Source organism: Pseudorca crassidens, chromosome 20 (genome assembly GCF_039906515.1).
Source record: "Pseudorca crassidens isolate mPseCra1 chromosome 20, mPseCra1.hap1, whole genome shotgun sequence".
In the NCBI taxonomy this organism is placed as follows: domain Eukaryota; kingdom Metazoa; phylum Chordata; class Mammalia; order Artiodactyla; family Delphinidae; genus Pseudorca; species Pseudorca crassidens.
Genome location: NC_090315.1, coordinates 38,820,703 through 38,843,785, shown reverse-complemented (window position 1 = coordinate 38,843,785; position 23,083 = coordinate 38,820,703). Strand labels below are relative to the sequence as shown.

General features: G+C 37.9%; 1 protein-coding gene across 4 annotated transcripts in view; it reads left to right on the top strand.

Annotated features, from left to right (window-relative positions):
* The window catches only part of CDH8 (cadherin 8), a 386,150-nt gene that overhangs the window by 349,850 nt on the left and 13,217 nt on the right, over nucleotides 1-23,083 (top strand). The window contains exons 11-12 of one of the 4 annotated variants that reach the window (XM_067717876.1): nucleotides 6,009-6,079; nucleotides 7,216-8,469. The exons of the other annotated variants lie outside the window; for them this stretch is intronic. Coding sequence (XP_067573977.1) covers nucleotides 6,009-6,037 — 29 coding nt within the window. The 3' untranslated portion in view covers nucleotides 6,038-6,079; nucleotides 7,216-8,469. Of the gene's footprint in view, nucleotides 1-6,008; nucleotides 6,080-7,215; nucleotides 8,470-23,083 lie in introns of those variants that run through there. 4 annotated transcript variants of the gene reach the window in all.

Below are 23,083 nucleotides of genomic sequence, written 5' to 3'. Positions count from 1 at the left end.
TGCATAATGTATATATGGCCAATTACATTGTCTGATAATGCAGATAGAGAGGTTCAGTTCAGCAATGGCCCAGGCATCCTAAACATGAATATGGCCCTTTGCCTTATTAGAGGCTTTGAAATTAGAAAACAAATAACCAAGACAGCGGGAGGGACAAACACAGGGTGTGACTAGAACACAGAGAAGGAGCTCTGATAGTCAACTCTGAAAGCAGTAAACCTGGGCTGATTCTTCAAGGTGAGTGTACTTATCAAAGGTGCATGACTTACCCAGGTAAGTGAAAGTACAAGGGAAGTCCCTTGAAGGGATCATTCAGGACAAAGGAAACAGCTTGATCAGACAGCCATATATATATAAGGGAACTATAACCTCATTGGCAGTACCAGACTCTACTGTGAGGGGGCATGCAGGCATTAGTGACTAAAAAGGAGGCTGGAGAGAGACCCAGGGAGATTTTGAAAAATTACTGGTGAACGCTATAACATAAGAAAAGAAGGAGGTAATTCTTACAGTGATTTTGTATGCTGCAATCAGCCTTGTAGGAGTCACTCACCTATCATAAACTATCCCTGTTAGAAAAAAAAAAAAAAATCCCAGAGATTCCAAATATGAGCTATAGAGATATGTCCATTCTATCTCTGTGTTTTCTTACATTGGACAATGATCTGAGAAGCAGCATATGGTCCTGTTAGTGGACATGTTACTTGGCAGAGGAAAAAAATAAGCCAAGTGAAAAGACCAGCAAGCTGAGAGATTTATTTCAAACGTTTAATCGATAGCAACTGTAAAGGTGTGTGTGCTTATCAAAGGTGCGTAAATATTTCACAATTCCCATTCCTGCAAACACTGACCAAACTCTGAAGATCATATCATGCATACTGATGAAAATGGAATTCTTTCAAACCTCATGTTGCTCATGCGAAATAGGAGAGCTTATATAGATGAGAGAGACCATTTTAGTGTCATCTCTACGTGTGAGAAAACTCCTTTAGCGGGGGGTGGGGGGTTTATAACTTCCACCACTGTGCCAAGTTATTCCAAGGTTTCAGAAAGTCAGTAGTGACAAAATTGTAACAAGGGTCAATAAAGAATCCAACGTTCAAGACAAGAGGGAGAAGCACAATGAACCTTTAGAACCTATCTTTATACCTCCTTCTCAATAATGCCCCCAAAAGTTAGCTACTTCAGAGACCTGCTTGACCCAGGCAACTTGATCATCTTTAGAATATGGATACCGCACTGCCACCATGCCAGTATAAATCCCCTATGATCCATTATTCAACAAATGTCCAGCATACTTTCTTGCTCCTGTACATCCCAAAGAATGTCAACTTCAGTGGAATGGCAGTAAGAATACAGACATAGACAGTTATAGTTTAACTGGCTAACTAACATGAATTCAAGTTCCCAGAAAGTGGAAGGCAGTCTAGATTAGTGGCTTTCAGATGATGCTTAGATTGTTGTATCTCAGCTGTAACACGTGTTAGTGATGTGACCGTGGGAAAGTTAGTTAAACTATCTAAAACTCAGTCTTTATCTAAAAAAAAATGAGTAAAGCCATTTTCATAGAACTTTTGTGATTTATGTTTATAAAAATCTTTAGAAGGACTCAATAAATGTTTCATCTGTACCAAAGTGCTGGCTATCATTATCATCATTGAAGCAAAACAAAATCTACAATGATAATAAAAACACAGTATGTATGCTTCTTGGCTTACAAAGCAATGGCTTCACTTTTCTTGCCTTGTTTGTTCCCCCACAAAAATCCATGAGGAGATATTGCTATCCTCATTTTAGAGCTATAGTATCTAGGGCTCAGTGAGGTCGAGGTTAAGTTGTTGCCTGAAATCACAAAGCTAATAAATGCTAATTCAATGGTGGAAGCAGAATTCCAGGTCTGTGTGCTGGGGGTAGGGGGAGGATTCAAGGGAGAAAATGGAGCTTGGGGTACAGTTTGGCTAATGTTAATTGCATGCCTCTTATGGACCAGGTACTTTATATATCTTATCTCATTTTAGCTTTATGACAATCCTGAAAAGGTGGTATTCCTTGCTCCATCTTATATATGTAGAAATTTAAGTTGAGTCATGTGAAGGTTTCCAAGGTCACAGAAGAGCTAATATTCAAACTCCAATCATTTTTATTCTAAAGCCCTTAGTGTTTCATTATGAAATCTTGTTTTGGGTAACAGAGAAGATGCCGGTTTCTTGAACTGTCAAATGAAGTGGAGAACCACACCTCTTCATTTTGAAACAAACTGCCAATCTGTGATTCAGTGAAGCCCCCTCTACCCTGTCTCCCCATCACTTATGTTTCTCACCCCTTGGGTTCTATACTTAGGCTGTTACATATTGCAGACATTCGAAGTGCATGGCTTGGGGGTGAAAGAGGCAATACTTGGAATTAGAAGTAAACATAAGCTCACAGAAGGCAGTTCTCCTGCCCCCTCAAAACCCCCCTCTTCTTCCCCCTACCCACTGCCCCAAACCCACTGCAGAACTTTGGCTGGAAAATATTTAGGCATAAAATAGGTTTAAGATTTCTTACACCTTTGAAAACTTTACTTTGAAGATGAGAAGGACCATCTGAATTGATGTTAAGGGTGGCCCATCCACTAAAAGGCAGGAAGAGGGAAAATGCTCTTTTTAACTGAGTTGCATTTTCTCTGTCAATCAACCTGAGGTCCCTCCGTACAGAGTATTCCCTAGCTTGGGAGAGAGCAGAAGGGAACTCATGCTGTTCAAATCTTCACAACTCCACTGTCGTCTCAGTGGGATCATTCTGCAGAAACCCGAGCCACGGGGGGATGCTACCTTCAGGCCTCGGGATTGCTGCATTGGGAGGTCTCCCAGACAGCATGCACATTTCATTTCCTCCAACTGTTCAGTGGTCCACCAACAGCATGAAAAAGGAAGCACTTGGAAAAAAGGAGCAAACTCTTCCTTTGTAAACTGCTTTAAAAACAAACTGCTTTGCAGACAAGTCTGGTCCCTGCAGGAGGTTAGGAGCATACAGAGAATTGCTGCTTGTACCTGCCTTGAGTCCTTATATTCATAGGTGAAGAAAGCTAGGCTCTTTCATTAGAGTTTCCAAGGGCACATATGCAGTAATTCCATCCTTGGCTTGCATCTCATCTGAATGAATGGGGTATAAATTAGCTGTTCTGGCAGAGAGGTTGGGATGATGGAGATAACACTTGCATGTGACATAATAAAGGGAAAAAGACAACACGAATAGGCATGTCCACCTCCTTGCTTCCTCTACTGGTCCAGCATAGTTTGGAAGTTTGTTCTGAGAAGAGATTTCAAAGTGCTTAGAACATGAGTTCTGGGGACAAAAAGACGTGGATATGAGGCCCTCTGAGCTAGCTTTATGGGGTGAAGTATTCTCATTTGCCAAAGGAGGCTGTTGATTTTCCTCACCATAAGAAAGGAAAGAGTACATGATAAAATAGCACATAATAAAAATAGTATATGATAAAAACAAATATGATAATAGCTAAATGAGATGACGCTTAGAAGGACTCACCACAATTCCTAGCTTATCAATTACGCATATTCAAAAAATCATTAGCCTTCACTTAGGCTAGTACTGTTATTTTCTCCATTTTACAGATGATAAAACTGAAGCACATAGGGGTTGAGCAACTTGCCCAAGGCACTTAATTGATAAATGCAAAGCCAGAGTCAAACCCAAGCAGTCTGACTCCAGAATGCACAAGCAAAGACACTGCGCTAGTGTTTCTTATAGTGTGAGCTTAGGATAATAATTCCTGGTGGGAAGGTTTGTGTGAGAACTAAGCAAGTTGCAGGAATGAAATCAACTTGTAGGGTGTTTAAATTGAGAGTAACTTCTTCATGACACTCATCAAGACCTTCACAATGTCCTTTCAATTCACGAGAAGAGGCTTTCGTGTCAGGAATCCCAAATACTCAGTGCTGCTGCCAAAGCACAGAATGACTTTCGGAAAGTAACTTAGACGATCTGAACCTGAGTCCTGGTCTGTAAAATGGGTATAGCATACCTGCATTTACGGTGAAGACTGCTGGATAGAGTCTGTATATGTACAGCTCATGTTAAAAATGGAGATGAACTTTATGAACTCTAGGAGATTTATAGCCGAATTTTTTGGTTTCAAACTGGGGTGAGTACTGAGAATTCCCAAATTTCATTCACAATCACATTTCATCCCTTTTTCATTGTGGCATGAAAGGAAGAGGGGAAAGAAGTCAGACTAAAACTAATCCATTGTAAACTAGGTATACTGTTCAATGATTCATTGAATCTACTTCAACGTTTAAGGAAAGAATATCAATACCATTTTAAGGTTTACAGTACTGAGGGGAAAGAAATTATGTAATTTGCATACAATAATTTTATGGTTAGGAAGCTGTGGAGTTGGTCTACAGAACCCTTCATAAAACCCCACAGTTGCTGCTTTCTTCAAAACTGCCTGGCCCCTGTTAACAAACTCTTCATTCCCCCTTGTTTCAAAAGCTATTTGGTTAAGCATAGATTCTGCTTTCAAATCTCCGAAGGACATCTACAAGATACAGAAATGTCCTTGTAATTTTGAAACACATACTGCCTAAACTAAAATGCATTAACTCCAATAAATAAAAAGAAACGCAAATCCCCAGCCCTGTCAAGGTTTCCAGCTACAAGACTTCCAATTAAAAATTTCTCCTTTTCTTTACTCAAGTAACATTTCCAGCATAGATAACAATTTTACTGCGACATCTTTAATACCATTAATTATTTGATCGTTCTGCAGAGAGCTTAAAAGCCTGTAAAAGACAGTGACAGACCCGAGGTAGGTAGGTGGAAAGTTACACAGCAGGAATAGCTAGTGATCTGAACATATTAAAGTGAGTGCCCCAGAAATAAAGGAACCAGATGAGGGGCACTTACAAAGTAACACTTGAACACAAACCAACTGCTGATTTTTTAAATAAGGACTTTGGAATGAGAAAGTGGATTTTCAGTATCTCTTTGGCTTTATTTTCACCGGCAAAATCAAACAGATAACTGAGGCAATCAGTACTGGGAACAGTGCCTTGTACAGAGTAGGTGACTAATAAATTTGAGAAACGAATAATTCAGGCAAAAAAAAAAGAAATCCGACTGTCATGAAAACGGAGTAAGAAGAATGGAATCATTCTCGCATAAATAGTGATCACTATTTGAATAACTGCCTAAACATTCAGATCGCCTTTGTTTATAGATGTGGCTTTACTGTGGTTTGGAGAAATCAGATTCACTGACCCAGAAATATCCCAACATGAGTAAGACTTGTTGCTTCAGTTATGTATGAGTGAAGTCTGGCAACTTCAAATTTATTGTTTCCCCAAATGAGATAGCCTGGGTGGATGAGAACATTCATCTTCCATTCCACAAACATTAAGACTTTACTATAGCCTCGTTGCTAGATTCTTCAGATATAAAGTCACTGAAGACACGACCTCTGCCCTCAAAGGAATTTACCATTGTCAACTGAAAAAAAAATGCACAACATGAGAGTTGTGAGTTAAGTTTTATCTGGGGCAAAATGAGGACTATAGCCCGGGATAGAGCATCTCAGAGAGCTCTGAGGTACCGGTTACAGAAAGGTAGAGGGGAAGGTCAGTGTTCTACTTGACTTTAGTGAGGGGGGCACATGCAGTCAAGCACCCGTCGGCAGAGGTTTGCTGCTTGTCATGAGGAACAGATGTCACCGTTAATGATTTTAGTGCTTTTCTAGGTAGGAGGAGATGCAAGAATTTGGGCTCATAAAATCTTCTCCTGAAAATCTCTATCTGATGACCTGTTGTGCCAGTTTTTCCCAGAGCACAGAGTGCCTCATTCCTGATCTCTGCCCTGAACTTCTTCCAGGGCGTGTTGAAGATCGGCGACTGCAGTGGCTAGTGACCTAATCCTTGTAGAGGCAGGTGGCAAGTGACAATTTATACTTGGCACCATTTACCTCTGATGAATACAGCAGTAATCCATTAAGTTAGTTTCCTTTTCAGGTAAGAGAGCAAGTTCTGCTTTGATTTAGAGCCACTGATTCTGCCCTAAAAGTCAACAATCATCTTCCAAGGTAAGTTGTGTGGACCAAGGCAAACCCATCTCCTTTGGGGAGGGCAGCACCAAGGGAAGAGAAAACCCAGAAGAGGCAATAATAATAGTTATTGTTATTATTATTATTTTAAAATTGACACCGTTACTATGTGTCTGGTCTATGTTAAGCACTTTGTCGTGTCATTCTCACTATTAGCCTGTGAGGTAAGTGATATTATTATCCCCATTTTATATAAAAGGAAACTGAAATCTCAATGTTTGAAAAAGTCTTAGAGAAGCTATGTAAATGCAAACGTAAGGCCTCTCCTTGATCTCTTTGATTTCATCTCCTTTTACTCCAGCCATGATCCACTTCACTCTACTACTCCCAGTCACAATGGCTTCCTTCCTGTTGAGCTCATTGAACTCACCACAGGTAGACTCACCTCTGGGTCACTGAACTTATTCTTCCCTCTCTTGACACACTCTCCTACCCCCTGCCCCACCCCCCTATATCTGAATGCTGGACTCACTCACCATCTGCCTCAAATCTGCTCAAATGTCCCAAGAGAGTCAGGCCTTCACTGAGCATGTTTTTCTCTAATTTTCTCCTCTGTTCCTCAACCTCCTTTATTCTTCTCCATAGTGATTTTCACCTTCTATGATACCACGCTGGCCAATCTCTCACACCCAGTTCTTCTGCTATACAAACTATGTTGGATGCAAGTTGTAATTTTTTTTTTTTTAAATAGGACCCTTTAGAGAAAAATTCTTTGCTTCAAATTCTCTCTGTTCTCAATTGCTAAATTACTTCACAAAAGATTGTAGCAATTTGACCAGAACTATATGACTGTGCCCCTTCACACCATTGCCAATAAAGGGTATTATCGTTCTATGTTTTTAAAATCTTTGCCAATCTGATGGACATCACATGATGTCTCACTATAATTTACTTTATAGGATGCAACATTTTTCAGGTGATTAACTGGTCATTTGTGTTTCTTCTTTAGAGATTGCTTGTTCCTTTCCTTTGACTATTTTCTTATTTTGTATAATAAATTCTTAGCACAGTGCTTTGAAAAGATTCAACCAAAAATAAAAAATTCTCTCTGCTCTCAATTCAACTGTCCAAGGACCTACTAAGACAACAGATATCACTCTGATTATTTAAAACAGGAAATGTAATGCAAGACAGTGGTAACAAAGATGATAGAAAATGCTGAGAAGCCAAACAGCGGAGGAAACCTAAATATTGACAACAAAAGGAAGTTTCTACTGACACTAAGCAAAGAGAGAAAGGGAAGATGCAGAATTACTGGAGCCCATGGTCATCCTGGAGTTCACTAAAAAGTCAGAATCACAACAAGTCAAATGAAATAAGGGGGAGCTGAAGACACACTGAGGAGGTTCAGCTGCTACAGAAATGCCACTTGAGGTAGAAAAGAAGGGAGATGAGTAACGTAACTTGGAATCTCCTTCCCCCCAGCCGCTGTCTCCCATTAGCTGAACTCAGCCAAACTCTGGATGATACAGGATCTGTTCGGTCAGTACCTCTTACAGTGAAGAGCAGAGCACTGGACCATCAGAAGATGGATCTGGGTGCCAGCAGTCAAATAACTGGCACAGTCTCAGTGATGAATTAGGCTTCAGGTTGGCTTTAAGTACCCTTGATATAGACCCTCAATGTAACCTGGCTTCCTTCTTCCACAGCACATGCCAAAAAATGTAGTTAATGAAACATGTGTGTGATTTCTGCATTTGTTATTATCATTGTGTTTCATTATGCCTCCTACTAGATTACAAACTCCATGAAAGCATCTAAACATTTTTATTGCTGTGTCTATAATGCCTAGTCTATAGGAAGACCTTCACAGAGTTCTTTGCACTAAATGCCTCGTGAATGAATGAATGAGAGTGAATAACCCAAGATTTAGCAGCACAGTGATTTACACATCACATTGTAATAATTACTTGCTTATTGGTTTTAGTCTATGTCCTAACCTGATCTTCTAACTCCAGAAAGGAAAGAACGTACAACTGATCTCAAGTTTTGAAAGAAAGTATTATTGCCTAGTATCACAGCATAATCACTTCATGCCATATCTATGAAATCCCATATATTTGTGGAAAAATAGGAGAAAAAGACAATAAAAAAGAAACCATTTCTTCTGAACACCACTAGTGGTGAGCTAATTCTGGAGAGAAGTTATTCTCAAAGATCTCTTTGTTCTGTGTTCCATTGGCTTTTCTAGAATTACCAAATACAGGGCCTACCTTTCCTCATAGCTGATGAGGGTGATTAAAATAATGCCTTTTATAAAGAAATTGCAACTGAGAAACAAGAACTCAAATGAATTTCAGAATCTTTCCATCTATAAGATCCTTAATGGGAGAACAGTCAGAAATGTGTGACTATGAACTGTACAAAGGTATCAGTGAATGCGATGCATGATGAAATAAATATCTACAATCAGCACCTCTAGATAAATACATAATGATACTCCAGTGTCCTTGGAGTATCAAAGGACATTGATATCCAGATAGTGTACTTGTAAGGGCCTCTTTCAGCACGCTTTTCAGATAATCCTTGACTGTGGTTGGTTAGAGCAAGACAAAGAGTGCTAGGAATTCAAATTTATACTTCCATGACTATTGTAAGCATGACACTGTATTTGGAGATCTACATATGTCATCAAATTCTCATGTAAAAGTATAAATGCCTCCTTGCAAAGGTTCAGGAATTAAATCATGTGTACCATTTACTGACTTCAGGGTTGGTACTGTGCTATAGTTTTTACATATATAGTACTACCTCTGATCTTTCTACAACTTCTACAGGTTTTGTCTTATTATAGCATTACTCAGTTACAGGACTAGAAATTCAACGAGGTAGAACATCTTGCCCAAGTCCACAAAGCTTCTAAAGAGCAAAGATGTAATTAGAAAGTAACTATCTATTTTTTAACATTTCGTATGGAAAATATCAAAAGTATATAAAACTTATTATTATTATTATTATTTTGCGGTACGCGGGCCTCTCACTTTTGTGGCCCCTCCCGTTGTGGAGCACAGGCTCCGGACGCGCAGGCTCAGCGGCCATGGCTCACGGGCCCAGCCGCTCCGCGGCATGTGGGATCTTCCCGGACCGGGGCACGAACCCGTGTCCCCTGCATCGGCAGGTGGACTCTCAACCACTGCGCCACCAGGGAAGCCCCAGCGCTGTATTTTTTAAAAACACCTTTGCTTTTAATATAAGGGCTGTGAGGGAGGAGAAGAGTAATTGAGTAAAACCACCATAACTATTATGAATTGGAGATATAATTGCAGGTATAGTAAGAAGAAGTATTTTTAAAAACTGGAAAATGCTCAACTGCCTAAACATGATAACAAAAGTAACTCAAGAATTTAAAGCATCACTTCTACATATTGCCATGGGTATTGAGATCTTGGCAAATGAGTTTTTAAAAGTAAGAATGCAGAGCAATTAGCAGAAAATCCACACATGACATCTCTTGGGAGTCTTTTTGAACCAGTTTCATTTATCCTTAGATTTTTAAGATTTTCCATCTCAAATTAAAAAATAACATAAAATTACTATTTTTCCTAATAAATAAACTCTCATTGCTTTTGATCAGTAAAAAGTAATGAGCTGTTAAATGCCCACAGAAATTGTTTTCAGTCTTAAATGGCTTCTCATGAAAGGAAAAATGCTGTGACTCTTTTCAGGTTTTCACACACACACACAATCGATTGAATAAGCTCTTTTTCTGTTATAGAAAGGCAAGTTAAACAGCAGGATCTACCTATTGAGTCATGTGAATATCTATTTTTCAAGCTGTGGAATATCTTCAGAAGCTTATCCTTCTTTACTTGGAGAGATTATTTTTCCAGAGATTCAATGAATGTTTCTATAGTTTTTGCAAAGTCTTATGCATACTGGTACGATCATCCAGATAACCATATGGGACTCTCCTAATTTCAGAAGCCAAATATTGTCAGCTGTCAATCCATGCACAGTATTGCTCACAAGAACATTTTGTGGATTGGCCTTAAGGTCATGATGCTGACTTTGCAACTACTCTTCCAATCTTTGTGATTTTTTAGTAAATGTACAAAGTTGTGCCACCATCACCACCATCTAATTTTAGAACAATCCCATCACCTTAAAATGATGAATAGATGTGCTGACATAGAGGCTAAAACCCCATCTCAACCTCATTTTGAGAGCCAGTTAAATTTTTAATTTTCCAAAATTGGGTGTTATTGTCATTTATCCACTGATATGGGGTGCCACTTTCTAATTTATATAACATAGCAACCGGCTGTGGGATCATCGTAAAAAAAACTCAGTCCTAGAAAAATGAGGGACCCAAATAAGATTAGCCTAAGAGCCGAACTGGAGATTTTTTAGGGAAAAATGTTTTGCATCAAATGAGTTAAACTTGGAGGTTGCCAGTGGGGGAATGAAGAACACATGAAACGTCCCAGTAAGTAAAAGTATTAGCGATTTCTGTCTGCGGCATTACTGAGGGCACAAGCAGAGCCAGGGCTGGTGGCGATTGGCAAGACTTTCGCGTGGCTTACAAATACGAATCAGAATTTACAAAGAGAGATAGAGCTGCCAGAGGCAAGAAGGCCTAGAAAAGTTTCCTGGGTTTTGGTGCTCAGGCTGGTGTCAGGCCTGAGCCTCTGAGATGAGAGAGCCGAGTCCAGGACATTGGACCACCAGAGACCTCCCAGCCCCACGTAATATCAATCGGCAAGAGCTCCACAAGAAATCTCCGTCTCAACACTAAGACCCAGCTCTATCCAAAGGCCAGCAACTCCAGTGCTGGATGCCCCATGCCAAAGAACTAGCAAGACAGGAACACAACCCCACCCATTAGCAGAGAGGCTGCCTAAAATCATACTAAGTTCAGACATCCCAAAACACACGACTGGACGTGGCACTGCCCCCCAGAAAGACAAGATCCAGTCCCACCCACGAGAACACAGGCACCAGTCCCCTCCACCAGGAAGCCTACATGAGCCACTGAACCAACCTCACCCACTGGGGTCAGGCACTAAAAACAATGGGAATTACAAACCTGCAGACTGTGAAAAGGAGACCCCAAACACAGTAAGTTAAACAAAATGAGAAGACAGAGAAATATGCAGCAGATGAAGAAGCAAGGTAAAAACCCACCAGACCAAACAAATGAAGAGGAAGTAAGTAGTCTACCTGAAAAAGAAATCAGAAGAATGATAGGAAAGAATCCAAAATCTTGGAAATAGAATTGAGAAAATATAAGAAATGTGTAACAAGGACCTAGAGGAACAAAAGAGGAAACAAACAATGATGAAAAACACAATAAATGAAATTAAAAATTCTCTAGAAGGAATCAGTAGCAGAATAACTAAGGCAGAAGAACGGATAAGTGACCTGAAAGATAAAATAGTGGAAATAACTGCCACAGAGCAGAATAAAGAAAAAAGAATGAAAAGAATTGAGGACGGGTTTCCCTGGTGGCGCAGTGGTTGAGAGTACGCCTGGTTGAGAGAACGCCAGGTTCGTGCCCTGGTCTGGGAAGATCCCACATGCTGCGGAGCGGCTGGGCCCGTGAGCCACAGCCACTGAGCCGGCACGTCCGGAGCCTGCGATCCACGACGGGAGAGGCCACAACAGTGAGAGGCCAGCATACCGCAAAAAAAAAAAAAAAAAAAAAAAGAATTGAGGACAGTCTCAGAGACCTCTGGGAAAACATTAAATGCACCAACATTCAAATTATAGGGGTCCCAGAAGAAGAAGAGAAAAAGAAAGGGTCTGAGAAAATACTTGAAGAGATTATAGTTGAAAAATTCCCACAAATCGGAAAGGAAATAGTCAATCAAGTCCAGGAAGTGCATAGAATCCCATACAGGATAATTCCAAGGACAAACACGTGAAGACACATTTTAATCAAACTATCAAAAATTAAATACAAAGAAAAAATATTAAAAGCAGCAAGGGAAAAACAACAAATAACATACAAGAGAATCCCCATAAGGTTAACAGCTGATCTTTCAGCAGAAACTCTGCAAGCCAGAAGGGAATGACAGGACATATTTAAAGTGATGAAAGGGAAAAACCTACAACCAAGATGACGGTACCCAGCAAGGATCTCATTCAGATTTGACAGAGAAATTAAAACCTTAACAGACAAGCAAAGGTTAAGAGAATTCAGCACCACCAAACCAACATTACAACAAATGCTAAAGGAACTTCTCTAGGCAGGAAACACAAGAGAAGGAAAAGACCTACAAAAACAAACCCAAAACAATTAAGAAAATGGTAATAGGAACATACATATTGATAATTACCTTAAATGTAAAAGGATTAAATGCCCCAACCAAAAGACACAGACTGGCTGAATTGATACAAAAACAAGACCCGTATATATGCTGTCTACAAGAGACCCACTTCAGACCTAGGGACACATACAGACTGAAATTAAGGGGATGGAAAAAGATATTCCATGCAAATAGAAATCAAAAGAAAGCTAGAGTAGCAACTCTCATATCAGACAAAATAGACTTTAAACTAAAGACTATTACAAGAGACAAAGAAGGACACAACATAATGATCAAGGGATCGATCCAAGAAGAAGATATAACAACTGTAAATATTTATGTACCCAACATAGGAGCACCTCAGTACATAAGGCAAATGCTGACAGCCACAAAAGGGGAAATCGACAGTAACACAATAATAGTGGGGGACTTTAACACCCCACTTTCACCAATGGACAGATCATCCAAAATGAAAATAAATAAGGAAACACAAGCTTTAAATGACACATTAGACAAGATGGATTTAACTGATATTTATAGGACATTCCATCCCAAAACAACAGAATACACTTTCTTCTTAAGTGCTCATGGAACATTCTCCAGGATAGAACATATCATTGGTCACAAATCAAGCCTTGGTAAATTTAAGGAAACTGAAATTTTATCAAATATCTTTCCCAACCACAACACTATGAGACTAGATATCAATTACAGGGAAAAAAACTGTAAAAAATGCAAACACGTGGAGGCTAAACAATATGCTACTAAATAACCAAGAGATCACTGAAGAAATCAAAGAGGAAATCAAAAAATACCTAGCAACAAATGACAATGAAAAAACAACGACCCAAAACCTATGGGATGCAGCAAAAGCAGTTCTAAGAGGGACATTTATACCAATAAAATTCTACCTCAAGAAGCAAGAAAAATCTCAAATGAATAACCTAATCTTACACCTAAAACAATTAGAGAAAGAAGAACCAAAAAAACCCAAAGTTAGTTGAAGGAAAGAAATCATAAAGATCAGGTCACAAATAAATGAAAAAGAAATGAAGGATACAATAGCACAGATCAATAAAACTAAAAGCTGGTTCTTTGAGAAGATAAACAAAACTGATAAACCATTAGCCATACTCATCAAGAAAAAAAAGGGAGAAGACTCAAATCAACAGAATTAGAAATTAAAAAGGAGAAGTAACAACTCACCCAGCAGAAATACGAAGAATCAAAAGGGCTTACTACAAGCAACTATATGCCAATAAAATGGACAACCTGGAAGAAATGGACAAATTCTTAGAAATGCACAACCTTCTGAGTCTGAACCAGGAAGAAACAGAAAATATACACAGACCAATCACAAGCACTGTAATTGAAACTGTGATTAAAAATTTTCCAACAAACAAAAGCCCAGGAACAGATGGATTCACAGGCAAATTCTATCAAACATTTAGAGAAGCGCTAACACTCATCATTCTCAAGCTCTTCTAAAATACAGCAGAGGGAGGAACACTCACAAACTCATTCTACGAGGCTACCATCACCCTGATACCAAAACCAGTCAAAGATGTCACAAAAAAAAGAAAACTACAGGCCAATATCACTGATGAACATAGATGCAAAAATCCTAAACAAAATACTAGCAAACGGAATCCAACAGCACACTGAAAGGATCATACACCATGATCAAGTGGGGTTTATCCCAGGAATGTAAGGATTCTTCAATATACGCAAACCAATCAATGTGATACACATATTAACAAACTGAAGGATAAAAACCATATGATCATCTCAATAGATGCAGAAATAACTTTCAACAAAATTCAACACCCATTTATGATTAAAACTCTCCAGAAAGTAGGCATAGAGGGAACCTACCTCAACATAATAAAGGCCATATATAACAAACCCACAGCCAACATCATTCTCAATGGTGAAAATCTGAAAGCATTTCCTCTAAGATCAGGAATAAGACAGGGTTGCACACTCTCAACACTATTATTCAACATAGTTTTAGAAGTTTTACCCACGGCCATCAGAGAAGAAAAAGAAATAAAAGAATCTCATTTGTAAAAGAAGTAAAACTGTCACTGTTTGCAGATGACATGATACTATACTTAGAGAATACTAAAGAGGCTACCAGAAAACTACTGAGCTAATCAATGAATTTGGTAAAGTAGCAGGATACAAAATTAATGCACAGAAATCTCTTGTATTCCTATACACTAACAATGAAAATTCTGAAAGAGAAATTAAGGAAACACTCCCATTTGCCATTGCAACAAAAAGAATAAAACACCTAGGATTAAACCTACCTAAGTAGGCAAAAGATCTGTATGCAGAAAACTATAAGACACTGATGAAAGAAAACAAACATGACACAAACAGATGGAGAGATATACCATGTTCTTGGATTGGAAGAATCAACATTGTGAAAATGACTATTCTACCCAAAGCAATCTACAGATGCAATGCAATCCCTATCAAACTACCAATGGCATTTTTCACAGAACTAGAACAAAAAATTGCACAATTTGTATGGAAACAGAATAACCAAAGTAATGTTGAAACAGAAAAACAGAGCTGGAGGAATCAGGCTCCCTGGCTTCAGACTACACTACAAAGCTATAGTAATCAAGACTGTATGGTACTGGCACAAAAACAGAAATATAGATCAAAGGAACAGGACAGAAAGCCCAGAGATAAACCCATGCACATACAGTCACCTTATCTTTGATAAAGGAGGCAAGAATATACAGTAAAGACAGCCTCTTCAATAAGTGATGCTGGAAAACTGGACAGCTATATGTAAAAGAATGAAATTAGAACACTTCGTAACACCATATACAAAAATAAACTCAAAATGGATTAAAGACCTAAATGTAAGTCCAGACACTATCAAACTCTTAGAGGAAAACATAGGCAGAACACTCTATGACATAAATCACAGCAAGATACTTTTTGACCCACCTCCTACAGAAATGGAAATAAAAATAAACAAATGGGACCTAATGAAACTTAAAAGCTTTTGCACAGCAAAGGAAACCATAAACAAGACGAAAAGACAACCCTCAGAATGGGAGAAAATATTTGCAAATGAAGCAACAGACAAAGGATTAATCTCCAAAATATACAAGCAGCTCATGCAGCTCAATATCAAAAAAACAAACAACCCAATCCAAAAATGGGTGGAAGACCTTAATAGACATTTCTCTAAAGAAGATATACAGATTATCTACAAACACATGAAAGGACGCTCAACATTACTAATCATCAGAGAAAAGCAAATCAAAACCACAATGAGGTATCACCTCATACCGGTCTGAATGGCCATCATCAAAAAATCTACAAACAGTAAATGCTGGAGAGGGTGTGGAGAAAAGGGAACACTCTTGCACTGTTGGTGGGAATGTAAATTGATACCGCCACTATGGAAAACTATATGGAGGTTCCTTAAAAAACTAAAAATAGAACTACCATACAACCCAGCAATCCTACTACTGGACATATACCCATAGAAAACCATGATTTAAAAAGAGACATGTACCCCAATGTTCACTGCAGCACTATTTACAATAGCCAGGACATGGAAGCAACCTAAGTGTCCATCGACAGATGAATGGATAAAGAAGATGTGGCAATATATATAATGGAATATTACTCAGCCATAAAAAGAAGTGAAATTGAGTTATTTGTAGTGAGGTGGATGGACCTAGAGTCTGTCATACAGAGTGAAGTCAGTCAGAAAGAGAATAACAAATACCGTATGCTAACACATATATATGGAATCTAAAAAAAAAATGGTTCTGATGAACCTAGGGGCAGGACAGGAATAAAGACGCAGACATAGAGAATGGATTTGAGGACACAGGGAGGGGGAAGGGTAAGCTGGGACAAAGTCAGAGAGCGGCCTGGACATATATACACTACCAAATGTGAAATAGACGGCTAGTGGGTAGCAGCTGGATAGCACAGGGAAATCAGCTTGGTACTTGTGACCACCTAGAGGGGTGGGATAGGGAGGGTGGGAGAGAGACGCAAGAGGGAGGGGATATGGGGATATATGTATACGTGTAGCTGATTCACTTTGTTGTATAGCAGAAACTAACACAACATTGTAAAGCAATTATATTCCAATAAAGATGTTAAAAAAATACTAGCACTTTATATCTCACTCTTAGGCATCAGCGACAAATTATAGCTATATTAGCCATGCAAGATTATACCCTTTTCTTCGATTCGTGTGTTCTCCGGGACAGTTCACAAGGAAGCCACCATTACGTATAGCAGATACCTGACTGAAAGCGGAAGCAGAAGGATAGAGACAGAAGACAATTTATATCCTACTTTTGGAGGGCTGTCTTCCAAGCCTGAAGCAAAACCAAGCCTGGGGAAGGCAGATGTTTTAAATTAAGTGTTATGGGATTTTAAAAATCATCTTTTATTGACATAAAATTGACCTACAATAAACACTCTTTTAATTTAAGTGGAGTCTCACTCTTTAACATGTATTTTATTTTTTTACCTTATATTTTATTTTATAATTTAGTTTGTATTCATCTTTGAGGCTTTCAAGTAGAAATTCATTGGAAAGTATGAAATCCAAATATTCTTAAAAGATTGCAATGCTTTGCTTTATTTCAATGCTAAAGTAACTGATAATCTTACATATATTAATAATAATGACTATTGTCATTATCTGCACACTTCAGACCCTGAAAATATACTTTAGATAAAAAAACACATTTATCCCTCAAAGGCCTCCTGACCCTCATTTCCTTAACTAGTAATTTGGGCACAATAAGAGTACCTGCTATGACCTTGGGGAAATTATTTTAAAATGCAACTAGGTAAGTAATGAAATTAGGGTGCAAACACAATTAGGAATGATTCCAAAGCCTGAACATTATCTAATATGACATTCTGAAGCATTCTGAATACACAGCCTAAAGAAATTACACCTAATATAAACTTTTCAGGAATTACAAAGTTGAAAAGGGAACAAATTCCCTTAAACTTCTCTTTATTTGTTAAGCATACCTCTTATAATTCCAAAATGCGGAGAATCTGATGGTAGGGATCTTTATATCACTGCCCACTGCTAGAAGATACCACACATTCATTGTCAATGGGGGCTGGTAAGCTTGGAACATCAAATACCATCTTGAGAATATTTTAAAAGACTCATCAAAAAATTCCTTTTATTTTAAAAGAAAGTATTAAAATGAAATCATGCATGACTTCAAAATGTATTCAGATTTCTCTACAGTGTATAACAATAGGAAGATTTATCAGATTACATCTTCAATAAAAAAGAGTTTGAATGAGTTTGATGTGATTTCTATTTCAATCATAAGGGTGACCTACACAGGTATCTTTTTTCTTCGATCACTTTATTTCTGCTCTCTCCATCTGTATTTTAACCTGTTAATATGTGGGTGAATTTGAGGAAAAGCAAATCAGTTTGACCTTTAATGTAAAGTCATTTTTGAATGATCAAAACAGTACTATTTCCAAGACTGTAAAGAATGTGGATTTTAATATTGAAAAGCACGTGCCATTCCCCGTAACCTGGGAGGAATGGTAATGTGACCACTGCTCGAATGACAATTTTATCTACGTAACTGCCTTCTTCTTGCCTTCACTGTATATTTAGACTTCCGCCCAAAGATATATGTTTAGCCAGCTGTTTTAATATAACATATTAAACTTTAAAATGATTCAAGGACAAACACTGGACTGCAGCTCGCTGTAGGATGCCACATTTTGTTGCATCATTTCCCTTCTTTTTTAGCAGCTATTTTACCACTAAACCAGAAAAGAAGGAATTATGCAGGAAAATTGCTATTAGCTGCTACCCCTGCTGGATTACAAAACCCGGAGCATAATAGCTTCCCCAGTGGAGGCTCTGAGGGCTTGGGCCAAGCCATTAACCACTGCTAACACCTAAGGGAGGAAATAGAATAGAGCAGAATGGCTCTCAGGTATCCCAGAAGATTTTTATGCAAACAAAATTTATTTGAAATGCAGATGTCCAGGGCCTAGCCCCAGAAATTCTTATTCAGTTAATTTAGAATAAAATCCAAGAATATGCATTTTTAATATGCTCAGACAGATATTTGTATCTGAATTTTTCACCTGGCTTCTGTTTGTGCGAATATTTGCTCGGACACAGGTGATCGTTAAACAGGCTTGACAATTAGAGTGTCAAGATGGACCAAATATATCAGAGCCTAGTATATGACAGGCACTTTATTTTTAAAATGAATGTAATAATGTATGTATCATTAGTGATGTAAGATCCTCTCACTGCATTCTATTTCTGTAGCATTGGATACATTTTGGACTTCTCAAGGTACTGCTTTGCGTTTTGAGTCTCTTGTTACATGTTGACTTATATTCACTGATGACTATTATGTATTTATTCAACAAACTAACTAAAACCATATTTGCTTTATACTCATTTTATAATCAAATCTCCATTACGTCTCTGAGTTAGATACTCCAAAATCCTTAGGAGTCTGTCTGTTCCTATTGCCTCCTTCATAAAGGAAAGAGTAAAATTTCAGCTGATTACTAAAGGATGACAGAACTTCCCTACATTGAAAACGAAGATGTGAGCTTATTGGATACAAGGGGAAAGATGTATAAAATCATGTAACCAGAAAGATGATACGAGAAATTGGATCAAGAAAGAGATTTTTAGAAATGGAGAAGAATAGGCATTACATATTATTAGTTCCACTATTGAAAGACTGAATTTGTGGCACTGACCATCCAGGTGGATGTACCCAGTAGGTAACTGGAGGGGACATAGGGCTAAGATTTTAGAAAAATATTGTCTGGTATTTGAAATCAGGTAAGTGAATCAGATTCAAACAGATCATAAAGAGGTTAGAAAAAAATGATGAGGACAGAATGTTATGGAACAGAAAAATGAGAATTATAGGGACAAGAAGGGATGCCGTTCTTTGCACTTCCCCAGCTTAACAAACCAGCCCTTTCCTCTAAACCCAGCCCACATGCCACTCTTTCCTTAAAGCATCCCTCATTTGTATCTATGATAACAGAAATTTAAATCAAGGTACAAATGGCATAGTGGACCACGAGGTATAGGAGCAGAGACCAAAGGACAGGGCTCACAACTAGAGAATGACTATCAGCTGACTCACATTTTGGCTAGTTATATGTTATTTTCTCTCCCCTTCTGAGTCAGAAGTTCCTTGAGATCAGTAATCATTTTAAAAAGTCATCCATGTGTTCATTCAACAAGGATTAATTAAAACCTTACCATGCAGATTGCTATACGGTGACACATATGATAGTCAATAGGATGCATTCACTAAAGAAGACAAAATCTCTGCATCCAAGGATCTTTCAGTTGCTGAGGCAGAAAACCATCACACCTGACTGTATAGCAGCATGCTGGGTAAATATGTGCCAAAGAAGACTTTCCTCTGACAGCGATGTCTTGGAGACAGGAGGAACTGAATAACTGAGAGAATTAACTGAACGTGTCAGTGTGGATTTGAAAGACATTAAGATGGAGGCATGGGTGATGGCAAAGGAAAATGAATTTGTACAATTTTTGGTGGCTTTCACTTAGTTTCTTAGGAAACTAAGAAACCATTTGCACGTATGAAACTAAGATCTAAAGACACTTAGGTCTTAGTTTCATATGTGCAAATTTAAAAATCTTCAGGAAGATGATGATGTCTACCAAAGTGATGATTTCCAGGGATACTTAACCTCCTTCAAATCAAAGCAGGTTATTTAGAATACAAACTACTTTAGGTACTTCCTTTCTTTTATATCCTCAGCTCTCTATTCACTATATTTAATGATTTCCATATCTTATACACAATGTATGCTTCACTTTAACTGCTGTTTTAAAATCGTCTCACTTCCTGGTCTAACTACCCTATATAACAAGTGTGTTAATGGGCAAAAACTTATCAGCTCCAGTGCAAATGAATTAATCTCTGACTCCCAGTTTCTTAAATATTTAGAGATATCTATTCAATCAATAGAGATGTGGTAGAAAAGTCATTCTCCTGACAATGCTAGCTTTCCAATGTCTGGATTTTTAACCACTATTAGGTTAATTTCTGAAATGTTTACAACTCCACTAAAGACCTTGGTATTTCTCTGTTTTGTTTTTGTATTTTTTCCCCTCAGTAGCTGTACACTTAAAAAATGTTAATGCATTTTTCAGTTCTGTGTAAATCCAAGTAGATAAGAAATATTATTTTCCAGATCTGTTGATATTTATAAAAACTTTAAATTTCCATTCAAACAAAACAGAAATTGGGTCTTGGTATAGTTTTCACTTTTGTGAGTTAGTTAATGCAGGCATTTCTCAGATAAAATGAAGGTAATATTAATCTTCATCTCTCATCCCCTGGTGCCTGGAGTGAGATAAATCTGCCTTTCCTCTGAGTTCTAAGGGATCTACAGAACAGACATGGAACATTTTGAGTAAGATCAAGCATGCAAATTAAGTGCAGGAGAAAAATCATCAAACTCAGAAGACTTTGGGCAGTGTGATTATGTCTAGCATAGAACTTGGACTTTGAGATACTTGCATTCCTCTCTGGCACCGAAAATGCTTATTTCTTGATAATTAATTCAAGGTTATGCTATGCTATGCTATACTATGTTATATTGAGTCTCAAGATACGGGATTTAGATTGATAGAGTGTTGCCCTGAATACCTTTTGATGCCTCTACAATACTATATTTCTGCCTACCAGTGGCCTCGACTACTTAGTTTTTACCTTGTCTCTGATAAAGGTGTCATGGTGTGGAAAAACCTCCTCCACACACTTTCCCTTTTTTATCTTAACCTTGAGCTTTAATATAACCTTCTTAGAGCCCATTTCTCCTTGCTTCCTGAGGTGACTTTTGCTAAGATGACAGAGAAAGTGTAGAAATACATTGGACTTGCTAGTAATTCTTAACTGTCAGCTGAGAAACCTTTTATCAGTCAAAAAAACCTGTTTCTCATAGGTAAAATGGCCATAAGAATGCCTACCTTGCTTCTGTAAATAATATTTAATCAGATTTATTGACTGTATTAATTTCCTAGGGCTTGCATAACAAATTACCACAAACAGGGAAGCTTAAAACAACGGGAATGTATTCTCACAGTCTGGAGGCCAGAAGTCTGACATCAAGGTACCGGCAGGACCACACTCCCTCTTAGAAACCATAGAGGAGAATTCATTCTTCGTCTCCTGCAGCTTCTTTTGGCTGTAGGCATTCCATAGCTGGGGCCACATCACGTCAATGTCTGCCTTTGTGGTCACATTCGCTCTCCTTCTTCTCTGTGTTAAATCTCTCTCTGACTTATTCTTATAAGGACACATGTTATTGGACTTTCTTTTAAAGATACATGTTACTGGATTTAGGACCCACCAGGTAATCCCAGATGAACTCTTCATCTCAAGATTTTTAATTTGATTACATCTGCAAAGACCCTTTTCCAAGTAAGGTAACATTCATAGGTTCCAAGGAAAAGGACATATACATGTCTCTTTGGAGGTCACCATTCAGACCACTACATTGAACACCATCTTCATAAGATCTAAGAAAAAATTTCCTCTTATATTAGCCATTTAAGAACAGTATATGTAGATTCTTAAAGAATTTTAGAAGATGCTTAAATTTCATAGATTACTTTAATGAGTCCTAACTTTTGTCAAGTGAAAAGCATAGCCCACTCTCTGTACATTTCCTCTGCAAAATGTCAATCTTTCATATATTTATAGAATTGTAGTGCTGCATGGTTATAGTGGAATAAGTTTTTTTCTGTTAAAAAGGCACTAATTTATTCTATATGTAACTGTAAAATGTTGACTAAACATTAACTTTGGTATTAGTCTAGGAACTTCTAAAAGAATTCACAGTGACAGTTTTTCTAAAGCCAAAGTAAACCTTGGTCAACATTTATGGCTAGATATACATACTTTATTATTAAATATTAGGAGATTTGGTAATGAGTCAACATTCATATAAATATTGAGATTACTGACATCAGGTGGCATGGTGCACTATCTAATGAGAAAAAAAAGGGAAAAGAATGACAAATGGTCTAATTAGGTGACTCAGAATATCCAGTTGCATGTTGCAGACTTAGTATGTTGGTATACTTTCAATGAATTACGTAGGAAATTATAATGGTACTGGAGGAGACTGGCTTCACAGAGTCTTAATTTTTATTAATTCATTATAGCCTGATTGTTTCCAACAAGACTTAGTGTTTAGAGTAAAAATACATGAATGAAGTGTAGATGTTATGATCTTTGCTTCACGTTCCTAGATATTAGATATTATATATGCATATTATCTAGTATGCTGAAATCCATGGATTTGTATCTTTATTGCCTTGCTAGGGTTTTAGAAGTAACAGACACAACACAATGATAAGAACTTAATTAAATCTCTTGTCCATACCTACTGAACAGAGTATCATTTTCCCTTGGTTTTGGCCTTCTTGCCATTTTCATTCCATTTGATTTGACCAAGAAAATTTGAATTAAATTTGCAAGTCAAATGACAGGAGACACTTCTCAAAAAGGCATAATATCTACTGATCTTCTTTTCATCTATTCCTTTGTCATAAACATTTGTCTGGCAAGTGCCTTGATTAATTCTGGCTCCTTGTTGCTTTTGCTTACATGTAACAGGATAAACAAAAGCCATAACTCCATGATTTCAAATAAATGGGACCTAGACC